Raw genomic sequence first — 25,002 nt, 5'->3', positions numbered from 1 at the left:
AAATTTTCATTTGGGTCTATTGCATATTGTCTTTGGCTTAGCAAGAACATTTGTTCTATCAGAGAATAGGCTGGCAGTAGTCTAAAATTGAGCAAATGTGAGAATCTATATTGAGGTAACAGTTGGTGGCATTGTAATTAGGAAAATAATGTGTTGCAATTAGTCTTTTATTATTTTCAGGAGTTATGGACAAGGTAGTGGGGCACAGCAGTCGGCTGGTGGTCAAGATCCCTTTGGACACAACCGGTACGGGGGGCCCAGCCAGCCACCTGGCTATCCTTCACGTACTGGCTATCCTGCTCCACCTACGGGACCACCAGCACAGCAACCCACAGGGTATCCACCACAGCAAGACTATTACCGTCAAGATCCGGTAATTATAGTCATTTGTATAAAAGTAAATCATACTTCTTCATTAAAATGTGAAAGAAATAACAATGCTGATATTCATTTACATTTTCTGGATCAATGCGATGTATTTTTGAATACCTACAACTGTAAAGAAGATGACAGAAGATAAATATGGAAATGGAGTGGGATGTTTCTTTTCAAGTAAATCATCCCTCCATTTACTGCAAGCTTTTTACGGCAACCATGTGTAACCCATATTTGGGTGGATGAATGTACCTGTGGTACACTAATCACTGTGTCATGTTAGTCAGTGATTATAACTGTAGGAAGCAATGCAATATTAAATATTTTGTTACATCACATAAGGTTTTACAGCTCCAAATGCTATGCCACAGAAATTGTAAATGCATGAGTGTGTCATACCATTTCTTAAGTATATGTGTAATTATGTTCTATGTTGAGTGAGATATCTAAATTATATGGTTTCCCTTTTCATCCATACATAATTGTACCATTTGTGTTACTGTGCCTTGTAACTTTCTCATTGAGGACATAGACAATTAAGGGATTGTATGTTCTTTCTTGAGTAGTTCTATTTATGCCATGTAAATGTTATTACAGCCTGTATTGCAGTTACTGGAAATTTTTAACTTCCAAACAGTCTTACCGCAAGTTCAACAGCCCACAATTTTTCAGATCTCTAAAAGGTTTACTGCAATGTTTGTCTAGATGTACGTGGTGCCCAAAACTTTTAATTTTGAGACTTCCGAGATTTCCATCCACATTTTCTTAATAAGTGTTTCAAGATTGGTTAATTTAGACACGAGTATAACCCATTATAAAATATGTGTAGCTACAGTTTTATAACAGCCTCGGCTGGTTTCATAGGACAGCATTGTAACACTAACAGTTTCAGTTTTTATTAGCTGCCTTTCTTTTAAATTCTTTAATTCTGTGATCTGATTTGCTCCCTCGTTTGTCACATTCTTTAGACTGATATCCTGTGTGTCAAACTACTGATTTTGTATTTGAGTGCCTCATTGCCAAATCAGTATTGTATGTTAAAATTGCATCTAATTGTGCTTCATTAAGTTTTCACTGACTAAGCACAGATCATGAAGTGAATTCACATTTCAACCAAGAGGAAGGTGGATCTTCATGACTGTAATCACTTGGTGCACGTGTGAAAGTGTGCGTCTTCTGTAATTTGTTTTTCTTGTCATTATAAATATTGTATGTTTTGGGCCTGATTGTACCAATACCACATCATGCAATACTGTTCACACCTGTTTGTATGGTATGCTACAGATACTGCACAGTGCATTACAATATAGTACAGCTGGTATGTACATAGACACATTACTATATATTTATGTTATAAAAGTACTGTGCATGGCCTTTTATCAATAGAGTTGATGTAGTGTTACATTACTCAGTGTATATTCAATCATTTCTTATCAAAACATCAGTGATACATGGCATACACTTTTCTCGAAGTTTTAGCTTCCCTTTGAAGTTCACTCATTTGATATTTTCCAGCCCCTTTCAGATGTAATGGTAATACTGGCAGGTTTCTTTAACATTTTACGGAACAAAGTTGAATGGTACAAAGAGAGCAAATCAAAAGAAGGTTGTAGAGGAGCAGTGATGATGTCTACCAAAATGCTGACTTTGCCTGTGGCATTCCAAAACTCTGAGCACACCCATTACTTATTCAAGACTCTTATAAATAAATGTCAATGATACATTGAAGCTACTTAAGCTAAATTAGTGCTCAGCCTGAGAGGTCTACATTTTTAAAAACTCAGAGGGGAGATAATAAAAAATCTACATTTCTTGAAGTTGCTTCTAATGCAGTGTCGGATGGACTGTTGGCAGAAGATTTTAAAATTGGAGAGAAAATAAGACAGTAGTTGGGAATGTATTAGCACCCCCCCCCCCCCCCTCTCTGCCCTCCATGTGCAGATGGAACTAAATACAACATGTCAACAGAAAATTCCTGTTGTCCATTGAAAGGTAATGTTCTAATTATGTTGGTTAGAATAATTTATCTGTAGTAAGCTCTTTGAAAGTCACACATTTACATTATCATTACAGGCAAACTTACTGTAAGAATGAAGAAGAATAGTGTGTGTACTTGTCATTGAACAGATAACTTTCCACACAGTGTGTCTCAACATAGTTGAAATTTTATTATAAAAAATGTGTATTTGCAGTTGATAATTTACTGTTTAATGTACTCGTCATTGGTACATAATAATAATTAAGGGTAGTTGGTATATACAGTAAAAATCATGAAAACACGTCAACCTTCTAGAGATCATAGGTTTTTTAAAAAATCGAATTTCACAACTTGTTTTAGTTTTGCTCCTTCTACACAGTTATTTCTGGGTAATCAAAAGTTGCCGTAGTTCTGTTGATATTCTGATGGAACTCTTCTGTGGCATAAGTTCATTAGTTTTGTTCCTTTTATAGATGAGAGAAGCAAAAATGTTTACATTTACAGTTATTAGGACTTCATGGTAAAGAATGTTCTTCTTAGGATGAAATCTGACTTGCATGTTACCTCATGAGTAAACTACACAGAATATGTCACTTGATATGATAGAAGTATACGAAACAAAAACAATCACTTTGGACACAAATTTCTATTTGCACTTGATGTAGGAAACACCATGTGAAATCTTTTACATACATACCTGATGTTACCATCAGTCTGCATTTTTAAAACTGTCAATAAACAGTGTAACAATAATATGTAATGGGATAGGTCAGTATTCACTACATAGAGGAGGCTTTGAAGTGCAGAGACATACACTGAAAGAGGCCTACTATATACGAGGGTACTTGAAATAGTAAGTTACACTGGTTGTCCCATGTTTAGACTATTGTGCAACAAGAATGGCACATTGTCAAAAGAGAGTACATGTTCTAGATGTCCTGCAGACCCTGTTCTACTGTGGTATGGATAACAACTGCATCACAGTGTGGAAGTGAAATGGCACGGAAACTGTAAACATACTCCAAAGCTGCAAAGTCTTAGTACTTGAGTCTGTAAAAATCTTATGGATAAAAGTCTAATTTTCTCACAAATGCAATTTGAAATTCTGGTAGTATATGGACAAAATGCAGTGTTGCATCCAGCCATTGCAAAATGGTGCTTACAATGTGACCAAGGCCGCATGGGCGTGAATGGTGCTCATGGGGCAGGATGACCAGTGGTATCTACTACAGATGACAATGTCCAACCAATTGACAAACTGATTTGAAACGGTCACAGATTTTCCGATGATGAGGATGTTCACACAATAATGCTCAAATGGCTTCATGACAGAGGAGCAGATATCTGTTGTCGAGGGACTGACTGACAGACAGACAGAACATTCTGATCATTATTTACAGAGAATTGATGATGTTGAAAAATGTCGTGTATCTGTGTCACTTTGAAGTGTAGTGGAACATTCAAGAAAATATACTTAGACTGCAATTATATTATGAAACATACTTTTTGAGTCTCTTTGTAATATCAGCTTTCAAACTATTCCCTTGTCAGATGTAGGCAACAAATTCTCCTCCTCCCCATCCCCCACAGACACACACAGACTGCCACTGCCCCCTCTGGGCATTCACTGATAGTATGTAGCAGTCTTCTTTCAATGTGCTTGTCTTCCACTCATCACCACCATTGTGTAGTGAGTAGCTATCTATCATAACTCTTTATTTGTTATCATCTCATTTTAGGTTTTCCGTTATTTGAATAAACAGTGTAATGTACTCTGCCTTAAGGAGGACAATATGCCTGCAACACTTCCACCCTCGAGATTAGTAATACAGTATTCTCAGTTGAAACCAACAATATTATTATCTAGTTAGGCTTCATTATGTGCAAAAACCTCAGTTGAAATGTAAAAATTAACAGTCTTAATATTCTAAAACAAAGTTCTTGAGATTTGATCACTTGAATTCATGTGATTCCTACTTTGAAATTGTTGCAGATAACAACACTTCATATAAATTTTATGATTCCTTGAACACCAATTTGAATTTCTTCCCAATATGAATTTATAACACATTCTGGGGCACACAAAGCATACTTGTTACTTTTCTGCCAACCAGTTTTAAGCTAAAAGCCCACCCCTACCTAATTCTGAACAGAGTTTGAAAATTTCAAGTCGTCATAAACAAATGTGTACTTTAATTTTTTTTATTTTATTTATACACTGTCTGTACATTATGTATAATTGGGGATCATTTATATCTTTTTAGCTTCCTCATAGTTATTATTCAGGTAGATATGAGATCACATTCTCACTGATACAAAAATGTTATGATTCTGATGTACTGTTTCTAATAAGGGGAAAGTGTGAAAATGTACAGCACAATTGCAGTTCATTACCAGGAACAATTAGTGCAGTTAACAGAAAGGAGCTTGTGAACAGTAATGTATAAACACTTTTTTTTAAAAATGTTATTCATGAAGAAACAGAAGTGATAGTTTTGTTACAGTTTGTGTTGTTATTTGATATTTGTTTGCAAAAAATAGTTACAATTGAAAGTAAATACTGCCAACAGGTATATTCTGGTCAACAAGCAGCTACTGCAACTGGCCCAGGTGGTCAGATGTATCCTGGAAGTCCTCATAGTAAATCAATGCCACCTCCAGCTCCACAGACCCCTAGAAGGCATCCAGATTTTGCAAAAGACCCACAGCAGTCTCCCTATCCACCATATAGTCAACAAAGGCCTTCTATATACGGTAAGTGGTAAGCACTGTAATTTGGAGGGTTCTTAAAAGTTTAAAGATTGGGGACAGGAAAAAGAAGCCAAGTCACATAGTTCTAGGTGCTGTTAGGGGTCTCTTCCCAGCTTATGAGGACAATATGAACTTTCTCCCTCTGTTTAGCTATTTTATGTGATATTCCTCATGTTTTAAAGTGACAGTAAAGTTTCATAATTTGATATTGTGGACCTATCATCATCATCTTTGTTTTTCCCTTTACTTTGTGGTGTAACAGCCAGGAATTATTTGTTTCCGGGATTTTTTTGTGCCATGTATATTAGACTTAATTTTTGATAACCACAGTTTGTCAGTTGTATTGATTCAACCCAAACATCTTCTATTTGTTGTATGTAATGAAAATAATTCATTACTTACAAATGAGAAACTGTAGAGAGGCAATACTTGATTTCAAAAATTTAACTCTTTAACATAAAGCCAGAGTTAGTTTTTATTATTCTGACAAAAACTTAAAATCCCAAGAGTATCCCAGCAACTTAAGAACAGACCTCTGAAAAAGTAAAGCCTTGCTTACATCTGTTTCAGCATAGGTAGTTAAGTGTTCGGCCACTAGGGGGCATCCAGTCCCGTATTTGTAGCCTAGATATTGTGTTCTGGTTCAGGTGTTTGCCAGTGGATATCACCTTTACTGTTTGTAGCTTTGGGTACTTTAAAATGGATGGCTGTACAGTGATCCTAAGTTTGACATTGAATTTAGCACCCCAGAAAGTGAAGTAGTATGTGATGTTATTTCGTTGGAGACTGAAAGTGATAAAAGTTGAACAGATGACTGACAAGTACTCACCAGTGGTACGAGATAAATACGTATACTGTACTGTGACTAGCTCCACCAATATTTCCATTCAAAGGGACACACTGTGAAACACATGATTTGATTCCATATCTACACACAAACTACAAAATGACTTTATGATTCAGGATACTTCAGTGAAAGTCCAGTGCACAAGTATATTCTGGATTTTATTAACAGTGATCTTCAAAAATTTGTAAGTCACACTTACTTCAAAAGCTATTTTCATTAATAATAAAATACCTTTTTGGAACAGTTTGTGAAGAAAAGTCAATATATCAAGGGATTAATTTTCCAATTTTGGAAATATGAAATACTATAGATTACAGTTACACCAGTTATTTATTGCCGCATTATATGGAACTGCATAGAAAGTAAATAGAATTGAGTAACACGGGTAATTACAGTACTCGGTGATAATTTTTTCTGGTTCTGTATAGAAGGGCAAAAAGGATGGGCGCGAGATACCTTGCAGAAAGCTGAGCATCCATCATCTCTGACTTATGCTTAGAACCATACAGATATATGTTTTGTGTTCGTGTGTCCCTGTGCCACCATTAACTATTTGTTGAAGGGCTCGTGTATTGTTAAGCATGGAATTTAAGAGGAAACCTTTCCAAAATGTCTTGACATCCAGCTTCTCAGAGCTCTAAAAAACATTCCAAGTAAATAACTATTGACCATTTCTTGCTTGCTTGATGAATTCCGACGTAGCATTGGTCCATTGCTGCTCTTGCTTCATGTTAACGATGTGCCATTTTATTTGCATTGGGAAGCAGAATTAATTCTGTTTGCAGATAATACAAGCATTTTTGTGAAGTTGAGCAATGAACCATCAACAAAGAAAGCAATGAACCATCAACAAAGAAAATGGTAAATGATGTTTCTGTGAAAGTTACTGAATGGTTTTGCACAAATGGGCTTGCTGTAAACTTTCAAAAAATGCATTTAACCCGCTCTTGTACTGTTGAGAATATCCTCCCTTCTATCAACTGAGTACACCAACAATAAATAATAAACTGGGATGGAAATTGCAATGTGTTAGGTGTGAATGTGATGAAAACATAAACTGGAAAAACAATACTGTAGACCTGCTAAGATTTTTCAGTTTTGCTACTTTTGTCATAATAGTAATTGCCAACTTTGTGAATGTAGAAGTCAGCAAGCTAAAATATTTTGCTTGTTCATTGATGTCATATGGGATAATACTCTGGGCTAACTTCTCGCCTAGGCAAAAAGTGCTTGTGGCCCATTATAAATTAAATAGTTATGTATGGAGTGTGCACATGTAAATCTTGCAGATACCTCTTTAAGCAGCTGGAAATATTAACCACAGCCTCACAGCACATTTATTCACTTACGAAACTTATATTCAGTAATCAGTCCAAATTTTACAGTTACGTTGATCTTCACAAATACAACACTAGAAGGAAAAATTACCCTTTAATGAATCTAACTTCGGCACAGAAAGAGATTAAATATGCAACTGTACAGCTCTTTAAAAGTCTATGTACGGGAATAAAATGTTTAACAAATAGCAGAAGTGTTCCCAAAAGTAGATTAAAGAGCTTTCCGCTTAATAACTCCCTATACACCATAGAGCAATTCTTGAGTAGAGATAATTAGTCATTAAAAGAAGCAGAAGAAGATCAAGAAGAACTGTAAATGGCAAACATGCAGCCATTATTTTCAATTTTTTATTTAGTTGTAGATAAAAATTATATGTTTGTTGTCACGTTCCACATCATAATATTTATCATGAATTTTGTGTGTGGAGCAATTAACAAACTTTATGGAACAAGCAACAAACCAACTGATAGCTTTAGTGTGCATGAGGGGGATCAGGTAAGATATACAAAAACAAGTGTTTCTCACTTAATAGTTTTTGAAAAAAAATTTCATAGAACACTGTGTCTCGGCACAGGCACCAACATCTGGAGAGCAGTAAAGGCATAACAAAAGCCACCTCAACACAGAATGCAAAGAGCACCTATGTAGCAATGAAAGGGTTAAGTAACCTTCCACAATAGTTCACCGAGACTAGTTATGCTAACAAATGTGTCTTCAGGTTGAGTTTAATGTAGGTTCATTTGGGAAACAAATACATTACAACATTTATATATCTTCCAGAGTATGGTACATTAGTTTGCCTTTGATATAAAGATTGTGTACCAGTTGTCTTCAAAACTAATGCCTAGAAATTACATTTTACTGTTGCACTCATGTAGATAGAGTTGTAGCATTTGAGCGTTACTGACTGTCCTTCAGCAATACCCTCATCTTAGGAGAGAAATGATGCTTAACAAGTTTGACTTCATAATGAATATAATTTCTGGCATCTTTTGTATTTCTACCTATGACATGTTCTTCATGAACTATTTTTCAGTACAACTACCAGTTTGTCTCAATATTTTTCAAACCATTACATACAAATCAGGATATGGATTCCAGAAACAACAAAATAATGAAATAGACCCTAAGAAATGAGATTTGATCAAGGTATAATTGATGTTTGGTACATTTCACCACTACCTCATCTGTAGGAGCAAGAAATACCATCTCCTACAGCAGAAAAGACTGTATTTATCATATTGTTTAAAACACACACATAATCAGTGCTAATATTTCAGCATCACATAAAATGAATTTTATTTTACTTCCCTGTGCAGGAAGTTTAGTTAGCAATACTGAATTCAATATATCGAAGTAGTGTAGAATCGAGTGTCATCAATATTTGTATTTCATTGCCATAACTTTAATTGAATTTACTCCATTAACTTCAAATGATATGATTCCACACAGTTTCATCATTTATTTTGTGATTTTTCTTAAAGATCAACAGTTACTCATTTTGAACAAAATTTGTAAAATTTTGTGATTTTGCACTTTGCAGAAAATAGGTACCTTTAATAATGAGTCATTACTTGGGACTGGAATAATTCACATTTTCCGATAAATCCAAAATAAATGCGAATTCTGCCTCAAAATGCGAAATTACTTAATAGATGCCATTTCATAGCGAACTGTATCCAGATGAGCTATTTGTTAGCGAAAGTTTGAAATGGCTGTATTTTCTGCATAGAATATCGAAAATGTAAGCAGTCACTGGCATTATACACCATATGACGAAACCCAATTTGGATAGATAATGTGCACAAGGACCTATGTGCAAAATAAAGTGTACAAATGCAAGGATGTATCAATACACTTAATGATCTGGTGTGATGCCAATTGTGGATGATTGAGTGGTCTGTTTAACACACACTCGCGTAATGCAATGTACCGCTAGAGTTCCGGCCTGTATCATTAACAATACTCTGCAACTTCAACAAGCAATTGTGTGGTAGCTACCCCGAATGCTTTGTGTTGTGTGTTACTCATTGTTTTCTTTTCTTATTTTGAAATAAGTGAAGCGACTAATCCTGCTCCATCACAGATTTCAATTATGACTCTTACAACACCAGAAGAGATCGGCAATCCCTGTGACAGTGTGTCAGTTCTGCTGTAGGCTGCTGCCCAATGAAATGGAGGCGGGGTTTGTTTCCCCACACTGCTCCTTCCCCTGTGGCGGTCAAAATTCTAGTCTGTTTACACTTGCTGCCGTCTGTGACTACAGCCTATAATGCCCTCTGTGCTATAGTGATTGGAAAACAGTCTTTAATGTTTTTTGACGGTGCAGAAATTATTCTTCTAATGTTAAAACCAAGCTAATGTATGATCGATTTACTTTACTCTAAGTGTCTTGTCAGTTCTATCTGTAGTGTTGTCAAGCATGGGTTGTAGGGCTATGAATGCCCACGGAAGGTCGAAATTAATAGTCTGCAGATTTTTTAATCTTCAGATTGGGCAAGAAAAGACAAATAATGTCCAGAAACACCTTAATCTGAGAGGAATTCAGTTAACTGGTGAGAAAATGCTGGTGCTTTGCAACAGAACAATCTTTTTTGAAAGTATAAATACAGCCAAATGAAGAAAACAAAAGCCATTTCGGTAGAAAAAGTTGTTGAAGTGTTTTCAAAAACAAACATGCCAGTCAAAAGCCCGCAATCAGCACTCTTTTTAACAGTTGATTTCAAAGAACTAATAATTTGTCTATTTGCACTCATGTAGTGTGTCAACCTTTTATTTTTGTGTGTCTAGTCATTTACAAACTAAGAAACTGCACACGAATTTTGCCAAAAATAGGTGCTACATTTTCCAGTCCCTAGTCATTACACATGCTTGTCCAACACCCTTTGCTATGTCTAATGTCCTATTCCGCTTCCTGCTACTTGCTGTTTTCTGTGTATGTTCCTCTGTACCAACAACTCTGATTGATACCTTAACCAAGGAGGCAAATTGGTGTCTGTGCATGTGACTAGGTGACTGACTGGGTAAATGTTCATGCATGCCTGAAGGAAAAGACACTGTGGTGACTATAGCTGTTATGAAATACATTAAATGTATTTGCAGCTGCAAATATGGACAGCCATTGCTGTTTAATGGAGTGATGACAGTGAAAATTTGTGCCAGACCAGGACTCGAACCTGGATTTCCAGATTACCACAAGCAGTCACCTTATCATTGTATGCATGTCCAAAGGAACAGTGCATTGTAATTCTGAATAACACAGGTACTGAAATATAATATTTATCTACTGACACCGGGCAAAGTGACTTTTGCCTAAAATGTCTCCCCAGTATGAGAATATACATATGAATGTACAAGTGCAGGTTGTAGACACATGGTTCGAAACATGTGGAAGTTTGGGTCTGGCCATGAGTCGTGCTTATATAGCGTAATGGTAAGGCAACTGCTCACGATAAGCTGGAAATCTGGTTCGAGTCCTGGTTCGACACAAATTTTCTCTGTTGTCATTCCGTTATACTGCTGATGGTTGTCCATATTCACAACTGTGAATACATTTAACGTATCCGGTTAAATTATAGCTGCCCAATAACTGATTGGTTGAGTTAGTTCACAGATTGTAGGAAGTCGGTGACATTACCACCATTAAAAGTTCTGTATTTATTAAAGCACTGTAATGTTCAAACCCATCTTAAGCTTGAGCACAGATTTTTCATGTGCTGTTTTGTCTGTGGTGCCTCCTTATATCCCAAAATCTACAGCCTGAGTAATTTCGGGGGGAAAAGCCCCTTTTCAAACTTACTAGAGCATATCGTAATCATGATCTAGAAGAAAAGGCGATATCCACTTTTGGCATGCAAACTTGGCATTAGTTTGGAAGGAGATGCACTTCAGTGGCTGTAAGGTTTTTAGTGCCCTTTCTTCACAAATTAGGTTTGGCAGATGGCAAGACGAGCTCTTGTTTAAAGAAATTTAAGTCAGTTCTTGTTGTGTGTGTCATTTTAGACCATAGAGTGTTTATGATCCTGTCTATTTATTGTTGTAAATGTATTTATTTTTATATTATATATGTACTGTAATATTTACATTTTCTGTAATATTTATTTAACTGCAAAATTTGTTTTTTAGTGTTAGAACCTGAGCTTTAGATATTAAAAGTGAATAGTAGTACTACTTTTATAATACCATAACACATCAGTAAAACTGACATGTTCAATACCCTGTGATATATCTACAACACAGCTCTCCGGAACACAAAATATATAAATAAATCGTACAGCTCATGGTTCATTGTGGTTTTGCAAGTGTTTTCAGATGTATTGTATCAATGAAATGTACTTACAATTTTCCATTTCAGTACTTATAAATGAGAATTAGTGTTTTATGGAATGTTACAAAAATGTTTTCTTGTGTTTGGGATGACTGAATGAATTGGCAACTGAAAAAATGTTGATCTGTGTAGGTTCGTCAAATTTGATTTGTTGGACAGTAATATGTTAACTGGAAGTGCAAGAATGTATAAAAAAAAATTAGTGCCTTGGAGACTTTTATTTACTTAGTTTTTAACTTTGCGTTGGTTTTCTAAAGATTTAAACCTGTAATCAGTGTCAGATTAATAAAGTTAACAGTGAACATTTAAGAGAGCTAAGTTATGCAATTCTGTTTTTATAAGTACCTCAGGTCCAGACACTTTGTTGTTCCATTCGAAATACACTCCTGGAAATGGAAAAAAGAACACATTGACACCGGTGTGTCAGACCCACCATACTTGCTCCGGACACTGCGAGAGGGCTGTACAAGCAATGATCACACGCACGGCACAGCGGACACACCAGGAACCGCGGTGTTGGCCATCGAATGGCGCTAGCTGCGCAGCATTTGTGCACCGCCGCCGTCAGTGTCAGCCAGTTTGCCGTGGCATACAGAGCTCCATCGCAGTCTTTAACACTGGTAGCATGCCGCGACAGCGTGGACGTGAACCGTATGTGCAGTTGACGGACTTTGAGCGAGGGCGTATAGTGGGCATGCGGGAGGCCGGGTGGACGTACCGCCGAATTGCTCAACACGTGGGGCGTGAGGTCTCCACAGTACATCGATGTTGTCGCCAGTGGTCAGCGGAAGGTGCACGTGCCCGTCGACCTGGGACCGGACCGCAGCGACGCGCGGATGCACGCCAAGACCGTAGGATCCTACGCAGTGCCGTAGGGGACCGCACCGCCACTTCCCAGCAAATTAGGGACACTGTTGCTCCTGGGGTATCGGCGAGGACCATTCGCAACCGTCTCCATGAAGCTGGGCTACGGTCCCGCACACCGTTAGGCCGTCTTCCGCTCACGCCCCAACATCGTGCAGCCCGCCTCCAATGGTGTCGCGACAGGCGTGAATGGAGGGACGGATGGAGACGTGTCGTCTTCAGCGATGAGAGTCGCTTCTGCCTTGGTGCCAATGATGGTCGTATGCGTGTTTGGCGCCGTGCAGGTGAGCGCCACAATCAGGACTGCATACGACCGAGGCACACAGGGCCAACACCCGGCATCATGGTGTGGGGAGCGATCTCCTACACTGGCCGTACACCACTGGTGATCGTCGAGGGGACACTGAATAGTGCACGGTACATCCAAACCGTCATCGAACCCATCGTTCTACCATTCCTAGACCGGCAAGGGAACTTGCTGTTCCAACAGGACAATGCACGTCCGCATGTATCCCGTGTCACCCAACGTGCTCTAGAATGTGTAAGTCAACTACCCTGGCCAGCAAGATCTCCGGATCTGTCCCCCATTGAGCATGTTGGGGACTGGATGAAGCGCCGTCTCACGCGGTCTGCACGTCCAGCACGAACGCTGGTCCAACTGAGGCGCCAGATGGAAATGGCATGGCAAGCCGTTCCACAGGACTACATCCAGCATCTCTACGATCGTCTCCATGGGAGAATAGCAGCCTGCATTACTGCGAAAGGTGGATATACACTGTACTAGTGCCGACATTGTGCATGCTCTGTTGCTTGTGTCTATGTGCCTGTTGTTCTGTCAGTGTGATCATATGATGTATCTGACCCCAGGAATGTGTCAATAAAGTTTCCCCTTCCTGGGACAATGAATTCACGGTGTTCTTATTTCAATTTCCAGGAGTGTACATTGCAGCAGGATTAATAAAGAGCCTCTTAGGTTAAACTCTCATATTCTTGGTTGTATGTAGTTATTGGAGGGATTCACATTAGAGTGAGATGTTCTAGTATTTGATGAGACATAAATGCATCTCATGAGATTGATTTAAATGTGGTGTGATTAAAATAGAAAATTTGTTGTATTGTAGGCTGGAGTAGTGGTAACACTCAGTATCGGGCACAGTACCCTCCACAAGGACCTGTTCCACAAGGGCCTCCACAGTGGAACCAAAATGCTCAACGAGCTGGTGGTCCTGTGCCTGGTCAGCCAGCCAACAGCCAGTGGGACCAGCACCGCTACCAAGCTAGTGGACAGTCACCGTATCAGCCTCCACAACAGGTATTGTGTTACAGTTTGAATTACGATGTTCTCTGTCACTTTTGACCATATAGGGTTGGTTGTTTATGGTTGAAGACATCCGTGACCATAATTTTTGTGTGAACTGTGTATTTCTTACTCTTTTTGAGATTGAAGCTGTTAGTGAAACTGTCAGAGATGTTACTATAAATAATTTTAGTAACACAAGTATTTTATTCAGTCTTATTTACTTCTTTCTTTCTTTTTTCCTTAAGGCACAGCAGCAGTGGGTTCCAAGTATGCAGACTCCTGGTATTAATCAAAACTCACTCCTAAGGCCACCGATGGTTAGCCCGCGTGCTCCGTTCCGACCGGAAGGAAAGCCGTATTCGATGCAGCAACTACCGGGTTCAAAGGTTCGCTGCTTCTAATTTTTTCTCACTCAATCTGAATTTTCTATACACATCATGAGTCTACTTATGGTGTTGCTTTTTGTACCATGTCGAGATACTGAAAGACATTTAGAGAAGCCTTTGTTTCGTGTGCTAACAACTTGAGGACAACCTGTGTTATAAAAAAAAATTAAGAGGCTTGTACATTACAGTATGTCGAAGTCTTTGCTTCGTATTGAAAAATAAACACATTCAGTGTTTTGTAGACACTGTTCCAAACCATTTTTTTAAACTCGGGTCATGTCGTGAAATGATTTTGCAGCACATTGTGAAGTCGATGTACTTTTATTTCATTAAATGAAGTGCCCATAATAAAGAGTATGTGCATTTGGTCTTACATCACATATGGCTCGTTTTGTCTGTTCTATTAATAAATAGTCATAAATTGATTCCGAAGCACGCATTTGAAGTCGGCATTTAACAAATATTAACACACTGTCGAGGGCGTGTGTCTCTATGGTAGGCGTATCTGGCAAACACATAAAGCTTTCATGTTTGTACTGTGTTATGACCAATAAATAAACCTGTTACAGATATTTAGTACGGTGCCCTCAGCCTCGTGAACACTAATGGGGAGCTTTGTTATGGCATAGTGGTAGCTCTAATTCAGAAACTTGACACTAGCAGCTGACAAGGTCATGTGCTGCCTGTGAGTCTTCGTAATACTACTGCACAGTGCTGATTGAGTGGATTTTCAGAAGATGGTGACCCACAGCTCTAATGTATTTGAAAAATGTCATATTACCACCTTGAAGTGCTGGTAAAATTCTGTATTTACCCAGCTAGTTTGTCATCCCACATCATCAGGTTCATAAAAGTACTCACAACCTAAGATTAGGTGAAATATAAAATAATCATCATCAGATGATAAAACGGTGGAATATTCACTGTTATTACACCATAATATAAATTACATCCTCAGTCTATAAAAACTGTGCTATGTAGTGTGCTCATTCATGTTATAACCGTAACCAACATTAAAACTTTGAACAGATTAGTACTGCACATCTGGTATGCGGTATGAATCTGTTCACAGCATTAATGAGGATTACAGTTATAACATGAACAAATACACTACTTAGCATAGTTTTTATAAGCTTACAATGTAGCTTATATTACCTTGTGATAGCAGTCAATAATTTGTGGTTTTATCGTCTAACGATAATGATTTTTAATTTCACTTAACATGATGCCATAAATACTTTTATGAACCTGCTGATGACCAGACAACTGAAACTGGTTGATAAGGAATTTTACCAGCAGCTCAAGGAGGTAATATGCAATTTTTCAGATGAAGTAGCAGTCAGACAGCAGGTCAATGTTATATAGTGTGATAGTGCCATAGAGTTTTAGTTCTTATGATGTGTAAGCGTGAGAATAATTCTGCATAGTGCTTCAGCTGCAGTCCAAGATTTCGTAAGTTCAACCATGAGTAAGCTGCATGGTTAATAAGTGAGCCATTTAGTAGGTTGTAAATGAGGCATTTAAAATTTGAGAAAGGAACAAATAGTGCAGTGTCAGGATGCTCAAATGTAGTTGCTTCATTTTTGCCCCATTAAAGCAGCTTGTACAGTTGGTATTCTGTATTGGCTTTTGACTGAAGCACAGAGTGACTGAATGGGATTGCCATCAGATGTACATGGCTATAGGTAAGAGAGCAACTCGGCTGCTGCTAGGACCATGAGGTAAACTGCAGATACAGAGATTTCATAGATCATATAAGGTTTGTGAATCTGTATCACTATTGAGATTTCATTTAAAACAGTAGGCCCTGATCTCCCACTCCACACACACATACTTTCTGGTTCCATCAGGAAACAGGTTAAGATGAGTAAAATTAAAGAAAAGTAATAACAAATCATATTTTCTTAAAGCGTTTATTAATGATTCTGTCAACAGTTGCGGTATTTATGTTAGGCGGCTAGTTTCAAACCTTACAGGTTCATTTTAAAGTCTGGCCTACTGAGGCTGCACTGACAGTGCCTGATATTAATAATAAACATCAAAGAGGCAACATAAGCTGTATAAATGTTTCCAGAAAAAATGCTACAATCCACACATGCCTTTTACTAAGTCAAAATCAGACTCATGCGTTGCTTCTTTGATGTTTATTATTATTGTTCAGGCACTGTCAGTGCAGCCTCAGTAGGCCAGGCATGAAAAAGAACCTATAACATTTGAAACTAATTGCCTAATATAAATACAGCAACTGCTGACAGAATCATTAATAAATGCTTTAAGAAACTTAATAAAGATACTGTTTCCTTGGCAACAAAATGTTGAAACTGGAAAAAAAAAGGTCATCTTGATTAAGGCACTACTTAGTTTGCTGTGTTAGAAATCAGTATGCATGTTGACAGTAGGTATTGAGTATTTTTTATGGGACTATATACACTGCTGAAAAAAAGCAACAGCCTCAAGGACAGTCGTTTTACTGACCATTGAGGTGACAGGTTGTTCATCATTCAGATCAAACGAAACTCCCATCGCAGTAAATAGTGCCCAGTCGCATCAATACACAGTGTATTCCCCTCTGGTGGTGATGCAGGTGTGTTTTCTCACATGCAAACTATCATAAAGGTGTCAAATGGCATCCTGTGATAGATTGTCCCAAGCATCTTGTGCCTTATATAGTAATTTGATCGTGGTTCTTGCAGGCCCCCAGAGAACAAGTAAGTTCCCACTTCATCATGTCCCGTACATGTTCAGTAGCCGAGAGATCAGTTGATCTTGCTGGCCAGGGCAGTTTCTGTACACCACAAAGAGCTTGTGTTGCAGCAGCTGTATGAGGACGTGCATTATCCCATTGAAAAAGCACATCCCTTTCTATGAAGAAATGGCAGTAGTGTGGGGATAATAGCCTGTGCAAGGCAACGGGCACTGTTTGCTTTGGTTACTTTAACCTGCAGAAACACCAAATATGACCATGACTGCTCCCCCCCCCCCCCCCCCCAACCCCCCATCCCCCCCCCCCCCCCCCCATGAGACCTGGGATGTGACCAGTGTGTTCAGGGCAAATACACTCTGGAGTAGGCAGCTCACCAGGTCTACACCATACAGGTGTGTACATCCATCACTAGTGATGCTTGACAGTGTTGTGGACAGTGTTGTGGTATCAGTAATAGTCTGGACAGAGGCACACGTGATCTTATCCCTGCTGCAAGCAGATGATTCCCAGTGCTCCATGATGACACAACAGGTGCAACATATGCACAGATTTTGGCCCTGGATGGTAATCGATCAGACACCAATGCTCGCACAGTGCACCTATCTCGTCGTGCATCTGTACTGTGAGGATGTCCAGAGCCTGGTATACAGGTATGGGAATGTTCCACAAACCTTTGTTGAAAGCAGCAACACGCCACTGATATATTGTGTCCAACATGTGCAGCGATCCGTTAATACGTCCGCGCAGCTTCCCCCAGGACCCCAATGTGACACCACTCAAATGGCTGAATCTGTTCAACAGGAGTGCTGACTCATCAGTAGGGCGTGGTTGTACCCTAAAATGATTATGGCAAACTTGGCATAGTTACTGCCTGCAGAGTCAAAACAGAGGGTGCACAGACAGGCCTTCAGAGTGCCGTCTGATCACTGATCACTGAGACAAATAAAGCAATAACACAACCACCCCTCTGTATATGCACATACTATTCAGTGGTGCCACCAAACCCAGTCCTTTGAGGATATTTTTTGATATTCATTGAGTTTGTTCATGTTCAGTTTTTATTCAGGTATACACAGTTAATTCTTTTCCATTCTCTCTCTTAAATATGAGCACATTAATTTACAAAAATGTGGCTCTGATCCTATTATAGCCATCTTTAATGTGGAACAGAAGTGACAGTGGTTTGGTTCAGTTAATAGTAGTGCAAAGTCCAATTTATTTATTAGTTCTCATTGTAGAAAAGAATGAATTAAAAGAATAAAGGACATAAATTATCATCTTCAGCTAAGAATTGTCGTTTTAAAAAATCTTGTACACTTGTGCTCCATTTTGAATGCTTATGTTCTGCAGCTTCTCAATCTTTGTTAAAAGCCATCTACAATGTTCATATTAAATGTGAAAATAGATTTGCACCCATCATGTATGCTACCTACAAAAATAACAGAATTTTCCTATTGGATAATATATTGCATTACACAACTTACTTCTTCCTACTTCATATCACTTTACCCCAACCTTACTATGTACCACACTAAACTAATAAATTTTGTGGTCTGATAGGTGGAGAATGATAATGAGAAATAGTGAACTCGGCTTGTGGAAGAATAACTCTTTCGAGTCGCGAATATTAAAAAAATCATTGGTGGAGTTATTGAATCCCTACTGGCATTGTGGTGTTGAAGCTTCACTACAGACTCTGAATGAAAAGAGTTCATCTATAGATTGCTGAATGTTGAATGAGAATACCATCAACAGGCACCAAAAGTAGTTACGTGGAATGATTGTGTTGGTAACATTAAAGAAAATGGAAATTCAGTGAACTACATGACTTTATGAAACAATTGCAGTCACCAACTGTTTCGGTACTCATTATACAAGTAGTATTGGAGAGGCTTTATTGTTTATCAGGCAGAACCATTGGAGACTGTCAGAATTTTCAGATACCTGCCTAGACTGTACATCCCCACAAAATATGATACATGCCATAAAAATAAGAACCTGGCTAACCACTAGTAAGATCAGTACTCAGAAGTTCATAACTTACCCTCCACTATGCAAATAGTCTGTGAAATAACTTAATGCTGTAGTTATATAGATTTCAAAAGTTGTGTGTCTCTTCATTTTCTGTTATCCTTGTAGCAGCTCCACATGACCACACCACTTACTGAGACAGTTATAAGGAACAAGCCCCCCTCCCCTGCCCCTTCCCCAGCATTACAGTCAGAATAATTCTTCTCCTTTGTCTGTTTCCCTTTCTTGTGCAGACTTTGAATCATGAATGCTTTTTATGCACTTTTTAAAAGTTATATTGCGTATATTCATTTTGCTCACTTCATCCTAAGTCAGCTCTCATATTTTTTTGGTGGAGTATACAGCATGTTGTACTGTTATGACTCATTATGGCATATCGTTCTAACCCATTACACTGTATTAAAGTACCGTAGGTTGCCACTTGTACATAATGGCTGACGTTACATATACTTGCCATCTCCTTTTTAATGTTGAAACTGGACTGCTATATGCAAGTTACTTGTACTTCGTGCAGAGATGCCACAGTGCCACCATACCAGCAGAACAGCTTGCCTCTAGCTGTTATTTAGTAATGACTGGGTAAAACAAAGGAACAAATTGCCAATCATTCCCAAAACACTAATCACTTCATTCCACAGAGAAGCATGACTAATAAATTTTGCTAGGTAACTTGGAGGCTATTATAATACAGTATTTTTTACAGTGTTTAATTTTTTTTGCCTCATCCCTTTTCAACTTACTTAATGATTGTGCAGTAAGTTATGTACACTTTAGATGACAACAAGATAGGGGGTTTATTAGTTTCTGTAGAGGCATTTTCTCTCTTCCTGAGTATTTCATACGGGTAGATGATCTTGCATTACTCTTAATGTACCAATTTCTTTAATTCTCAATGCATGGGCCACTTACTCAAATGCTTGCAATTTTTTAAGTATTAAGTCTGTTCTTCAACAAAGCACGATAATCCTGGTGAGTATAAATTTTGCACATGTTTAAAGTTTTTGAATTTGATTTTCTCCCATAGCCCATTTCATAGTATAAAGTAAAACTTATTAAAAAAAAAAAAAATCCAAATTGAAGTTTAAAAAATTACATGTGTTAAGATTTGTCAGTTTTGCTGACCATGTTTTGTACCTATATTTATTTTCTACTGGTGTCTTATTTCAGGCGCAGCCGCCTGGGATGAATAATGCGCAGGTCTACCAACAACAGAGTGCCCCAAAGCGAGAGATCGTTTTCCCTCCAGAAAGTGTGGAAGCAACATTGCCTGTTTTGTATAAACGCAAGCGAATGACACGAGGGGATGTAGCACCTGTAGAAGCATGGAGGCTTATGATGAGTCTGCGCTCTGGCCTACTGGCGGAGAGTGCTTGGGCTCTGGATATTCTCAACATCCTTTTGTTTGATGATACCACAGTTGCATATTTTGGACTAGCCCACATGCCAGGACTCCTTGATGTGCTGTTGGAGCATTTCAGACGCAGTTTAGCTGACATGTTTGACTCGCCTCTTCCAGATTCTGGGAAGAAGTGGTTCCAGGCACCAAAGGTGGAAACACCGGAAGTGGACCTAGGGCAAGTTAGAGTGCCAGTTGATCCTGCAGATCACATCACATTAATGAAATCGACACCAAATTATACTCTTGTGACTAGAAAGGGTGAGGTAGTCCGAATTGTGAACAAAGATAATGAGATTTTTGTTGTGGATAATCGGAAGAGCTGGGACATTGAAGGTGACTTGGCAGAAAACGATGATGTGGTTCAAGACCCGTGGCAGTTGACCTCTTCAGACATCAGTTCGACGAAGTACATTGTGTCATGTTTCCAAGGAGAGTTCGGTAATGTTCCATTTGCGAGACTGCTCGATGACAGTAAAACTGTAGGTGCCGAAGAGGAAGAAGATTGTCGGACAAAAGTAAGTGAAGAAGAATCGTATCCCATTGAAAACTTGAGTGTAACTCCTCCTATAGTGCTAAAAGTGGAATGTAGTGATGACAACGGTGTTATTGATAGTTCGAGCAGTGCATCTAATGTGATACTTAATGAGGAACATTTGAGTAAAGACAGCTCCTTCGTAGATGTGCAGGATAGTGATGAAGTGAAACGGACTAAAACTATTTTGAGTGATGTGTTTTCGCGGATAAAAACGGAAAATACGGAAGAAAATTCATTGCTGCCTGAACACTGCGTAGACCCCTTAGAGCCTCCTAAAGAAACTGTAGAAGTGAAAAAGGAAGCAAACTGTGTCGAAAGTGAGAGCAGTAGTAACAATGAAAGGGAGTTGCCGCATTCTCCAAGTGTACCAAAGGATATTGAAACAAAGAGTGATAATGCTGTATCAGAAACTAGTGACACAAATAATTTTAGCAGCAGTAACATAAAAACAGAACATACAAACAACGACAATAGTTCTAATAGCAATGAGAGTAGTATATTCAACATAAGCAAAGGTGATAACTGTAACAGCACAACACCGAATGAATCCAGTTGCGATTATAAGATCAAAGAAGGTGTTGAAAGTGAAATTATTGCCAGTGAAGAAAACAGTGAAGGTAATGAAAGTGCTGGAAATGCTGTTGAAGGAACTAGCCTTAACAATTGTGAATGTTTAGAAAGCAATGAAAGTAGTAATGGCAACAACAGTTGTGACGAAACTGTAAAAGAACACGAAGAAACGGAAACAGAAATGGAACAAGATGTGTTCCTCGAAGGTTCTGAACATGAAGGAAAAGACATAAAAATGGAAGATGACTATGGTGACGAAGTTGAAGAAAAGTCAAAAGTAACAGATGTGAGACCAGAGATAAAGGGAGAAAACAGGGGCGGCATACAAATAAGGGATCCTGCGGGAACGTTGAAAAGAAGACGTATGTCAGATTATGAAGACGAATGTTACGCGAGAGATGAAGCGAGTCTTTACCTTGTTACTGATACACAGGATGCAAAGGCAAGGCGTTGTGTTTGTCTTTCAAATATTTTGAGGAATCTGACATTTGTCCCGGGCAATGAAGCAGAGTTTGCCAAAAATGTTACATTCCTTGGTTTGTTGGGGAAGCTTTTACTCTTACACCACGAACATCCTCCTCGTGCACAGAAACAGCGCAATTATGACCGTGAAGAAGATGCTGACTTTGCAGATTCTTGTAGCAGTTTACAAGGTGAGGCGGAATGGTGGTGGGACTTCTTGCACCATGTGCGCGAAAATGTGTTGGTGACAGCGGCTAATATTGCTGGTCATATGGACCTCGGTCAACATCCTGAGGAAGTGTCGCGGCCCGTAATTGATGGACTTCTTCACTGGGCAGTTTGTCCAGCTGCTCATGGTCAGGACCCATTTCCAGGATCTTCAGGCTCGTTGTCACCCCAGCGCCTCGCACTGGAAGCTCTGTGCAAATTGTGCGTAACGGACTCTAATGTAGATCTGGTTGTAGCTACGCCACCCTACTCCCGTTTGGAACGTCTGTGTGCTGTGCTGACACGACTTCTGTGCCGTTCAGAAGAGCAAGTGCTACGAGAGTTTGCAGTGAATATGCTGCACTACCTGGCCGCTGCGGACAGTGGTGTGGCACGTACTGTTGCACTGCAGAGCCCGTGTGTGTCCTTGCTAGTAGCATTCATCGAGCAGGCGGAAGCTACTGCATTAGGGGTAGCCAATCAGCACGGTATCGGTGCACTTAGAGACAATCCAGATGCTATGGGAACCAGTCTGGATATGCTGAGGCGTGCGGCTGGTACATTACTTCATCTGGCACGACATCCTGAAAACCGGCCGCTCTTCCTGCAGCAAGAACAGCGTCTGTTATCCCTCGTCATGAGCCAGATCCTCGATCAGCAAGTGGCAGCTGTAATCTCCAGTGTTCTTTTCCAGTGCTCACGGCCCTCTTCGTAGCATGCACAGCAGTTGTAGACAACTAAGTGGTGAAACTGGCACGGATGTTTCCTTCTCTTGTGATTTTTGCTGGAACATATTGTGAGAGATGACTTTTGAGTCTGAATGTAATGAGGACTGAGTTTCCGGTTCGTCAGTCCTTTATTCCTTTCTTTTATGCCTTGCCGAAATGGTGTTAGTTAAATGTACAGTTAGTTATGAGTGAAGTGGAAGTACATGTTTGTTTACAGGAGGAAGTCGGCTGATGTTGATATTATGTACAAACAGTCAGACTGTCTTTGATTAGATTTAATAGATATAAATAAATAAATACAAATATATATATATATAATCTATATGTATATGTATATATATGTATACTTATACATATAACTATACATGAAATATAGATACAGTAAATACCAAACAGTTACGTAGTCTTGCAGCGAAACGGTTGCTACAGCAGTAACACGAGTGGGGCAGTAACTGAGAATTACCAGATGAGACTGATGGTGCCACTTCCAGCATTCACCAATATCTGTTACGAGTCGGAAATTTATTTTGTATTTATCATCAGATGTGGTTGGATGTGAATGAATGTGGAAGTTCTGTTATCTAGAGCTATGTGTCGACTGTCTTATTAGCGTAGGGCCATTGCTACAAATGCTGTTGAGGGACAGTGGAATAATATTAAATACCAGAATACACATTAAGTAATCATGCATATAGTTAAGTAAACTGAATTAGATTCTTTAGAATACAACACAAAATTGAGTCTAAGAAACATGACTTGGAGTGCAGGAAGTTAAGGTGCCACCACTGCCGTGTTACTTGTGGAACAGGTGAAAGTAAGTGTGTCTAATTATTTACTTTGATGTGTGGAAGTGACGTGGGGTGTAACATAATTGAGAAAAGATTGTTATAAACATTTTCTTTCTAAACACGCCCTTGAAATCTGTTCATTGATACCCATTGGATAAAAAATGTATAGCCCATTTTATCCTACTGATGGCTGATTTTCATCCCTCATACTAAGACCTCTTGTGGTCATGCTAAGTACCTTTCCCTTTCCTTACTTTCATATTGGTATTACTGTGCAAATGCTTTATATATGTCTGAACAAGTCAGAAATAAATGTACATAAGGAGTACTAAGGCAATTGTTATCATTCCTCCTTGGTGTGCCTGTTAGGTGGATGGCTGGTAAATGTAGTAGACTGAGGGACCTATCACATTATTTATAATTTATTTTTTTTACACTGTTATCTACATGTTAAAGTGTGCTTCAAAATTTCTTTTGCTTACTTGTAAGCTCCCTTTTCTACAAATAATTGAGATACATAGTATCCATTTGTGGTGGTCTCATTGTATTTTCTATTCATTCTGTTTGTTTCTCACTGGCTACAAAATTAGATTGTCTTGAGTGTACTTACTCTCCACAATTTCTTCTCTCTGATTAGTTGTACTTGGTTTCTAATACTTCAGTTTGCTCAGTATTAAAAGCAGAAGCAGAATGTGCTGTATTGATTCAAAAAATAAAAACTGAAGTATTAAAATGACCCTTAGTAAGTATTTTCTACATTTTTGAGAGTATTGTTTCCTTCTGTGCATCTTGTCTTAACTGTTTCCTTTGTCTGATGCTTCTCCCATGTCTCCTTTATGCATGTGTTGCATCTGTTGAATATTTCAGAATGAGTGGTGGTTTGACACACTTTTAAGATGAAAATTGTTAGCACAAAATTTGTACATTATTTATTTAATGTTTTCTTTAGTTAATGTATCTGTGGTCTCGTGTTCATTTTATTAGTTGTATGTATGTGTATATATTGGACGTTTTTCTGGAAGGCTTCCTCTATACAATTGCAGAACTTCATAGAGACATCTTCCGTGTGATGTGTTGAGAGTAAACAGTGGAAAAGTTATATGCTTGTCATTTTAAGTTGCTGTGATTTTTTTTTTTTTTTTTTTGTCATCCTACTACCCTTATAATCTCCTCCACATGATTAAGTATTTTGTCATTTGTATACTTTTTTAAAAAATGAAGAAAAGGAAGAAACATGTTTGATATGAGATACTCAAGTTCTTGACAAGGTTGTTGTCAAAAATATTTGCTACAAATTTTATATTTATGGCTTCTGATATACTCATAATTGTTGTCTCGGTAGTAATTCCCTGGCACCTTGTATTAAAAGGCTATGCTATTATTTTGTTAAAATGGTTTCTGCATCGCTGCTC

The 25,002-nt window shown here is 38.5% G+C and overlaps 1 protein-coding gene across 1 annotated transcript in view; it reads left to right on the top strand.

Annotated features, from left to right (window-relative positions):
- LOC124556242 (trithorax group protein osa-like) overlaps window positions 1–23,918 on the top strand; it is a 344,210-nt gene extending 320,292 nt beyond the window's left edge. Inside the window, exons 18-22 of the mRNA XM_047130230.1 lie at window positions 181–373; window positions 4,924–5,107; window positions 13,602–13,792; window positions 14,026–14,166; window positions 20,069–23,918. Coding sequence (XP_046986186.1) covers window positions 181–373; window positions 4,924–5,107; window positions 13,602–13,792; window positions 14,026–14,166; window positions 20,069–22,789 — 3,430 coding nt within the window. The 3' untranslated portion in view covers window positions 22,790–23,918. The remainder of the gene's footprint in view (window positions 1–180; window positions 374–4,923; window positions 5,108–13,601; window positions 13,793–14,025; window positions 14,167–20,068) is intronic.
- The last annotated feature ends 1,084 nt before the right edge of the window (window positions 23,919–25,002 follow it).

Source organism: Schistocerca americana, chromosome X, assembly GCF_021461395.2.
Source record: "Schistocerca americana isolate TAMUIC-IGC-003095 chromosome X, iqSchAmer2.1, whole genome shotgun sequence".
NCBI lineage: Eukaryota > Metazoa > Arthropoda > Insecta > Orthoptera > Acrididae > Schistocerca > Schistocerca americana.
This window is presented reverse-complemented; position numbering and strand designations above follow the sequence as displayed.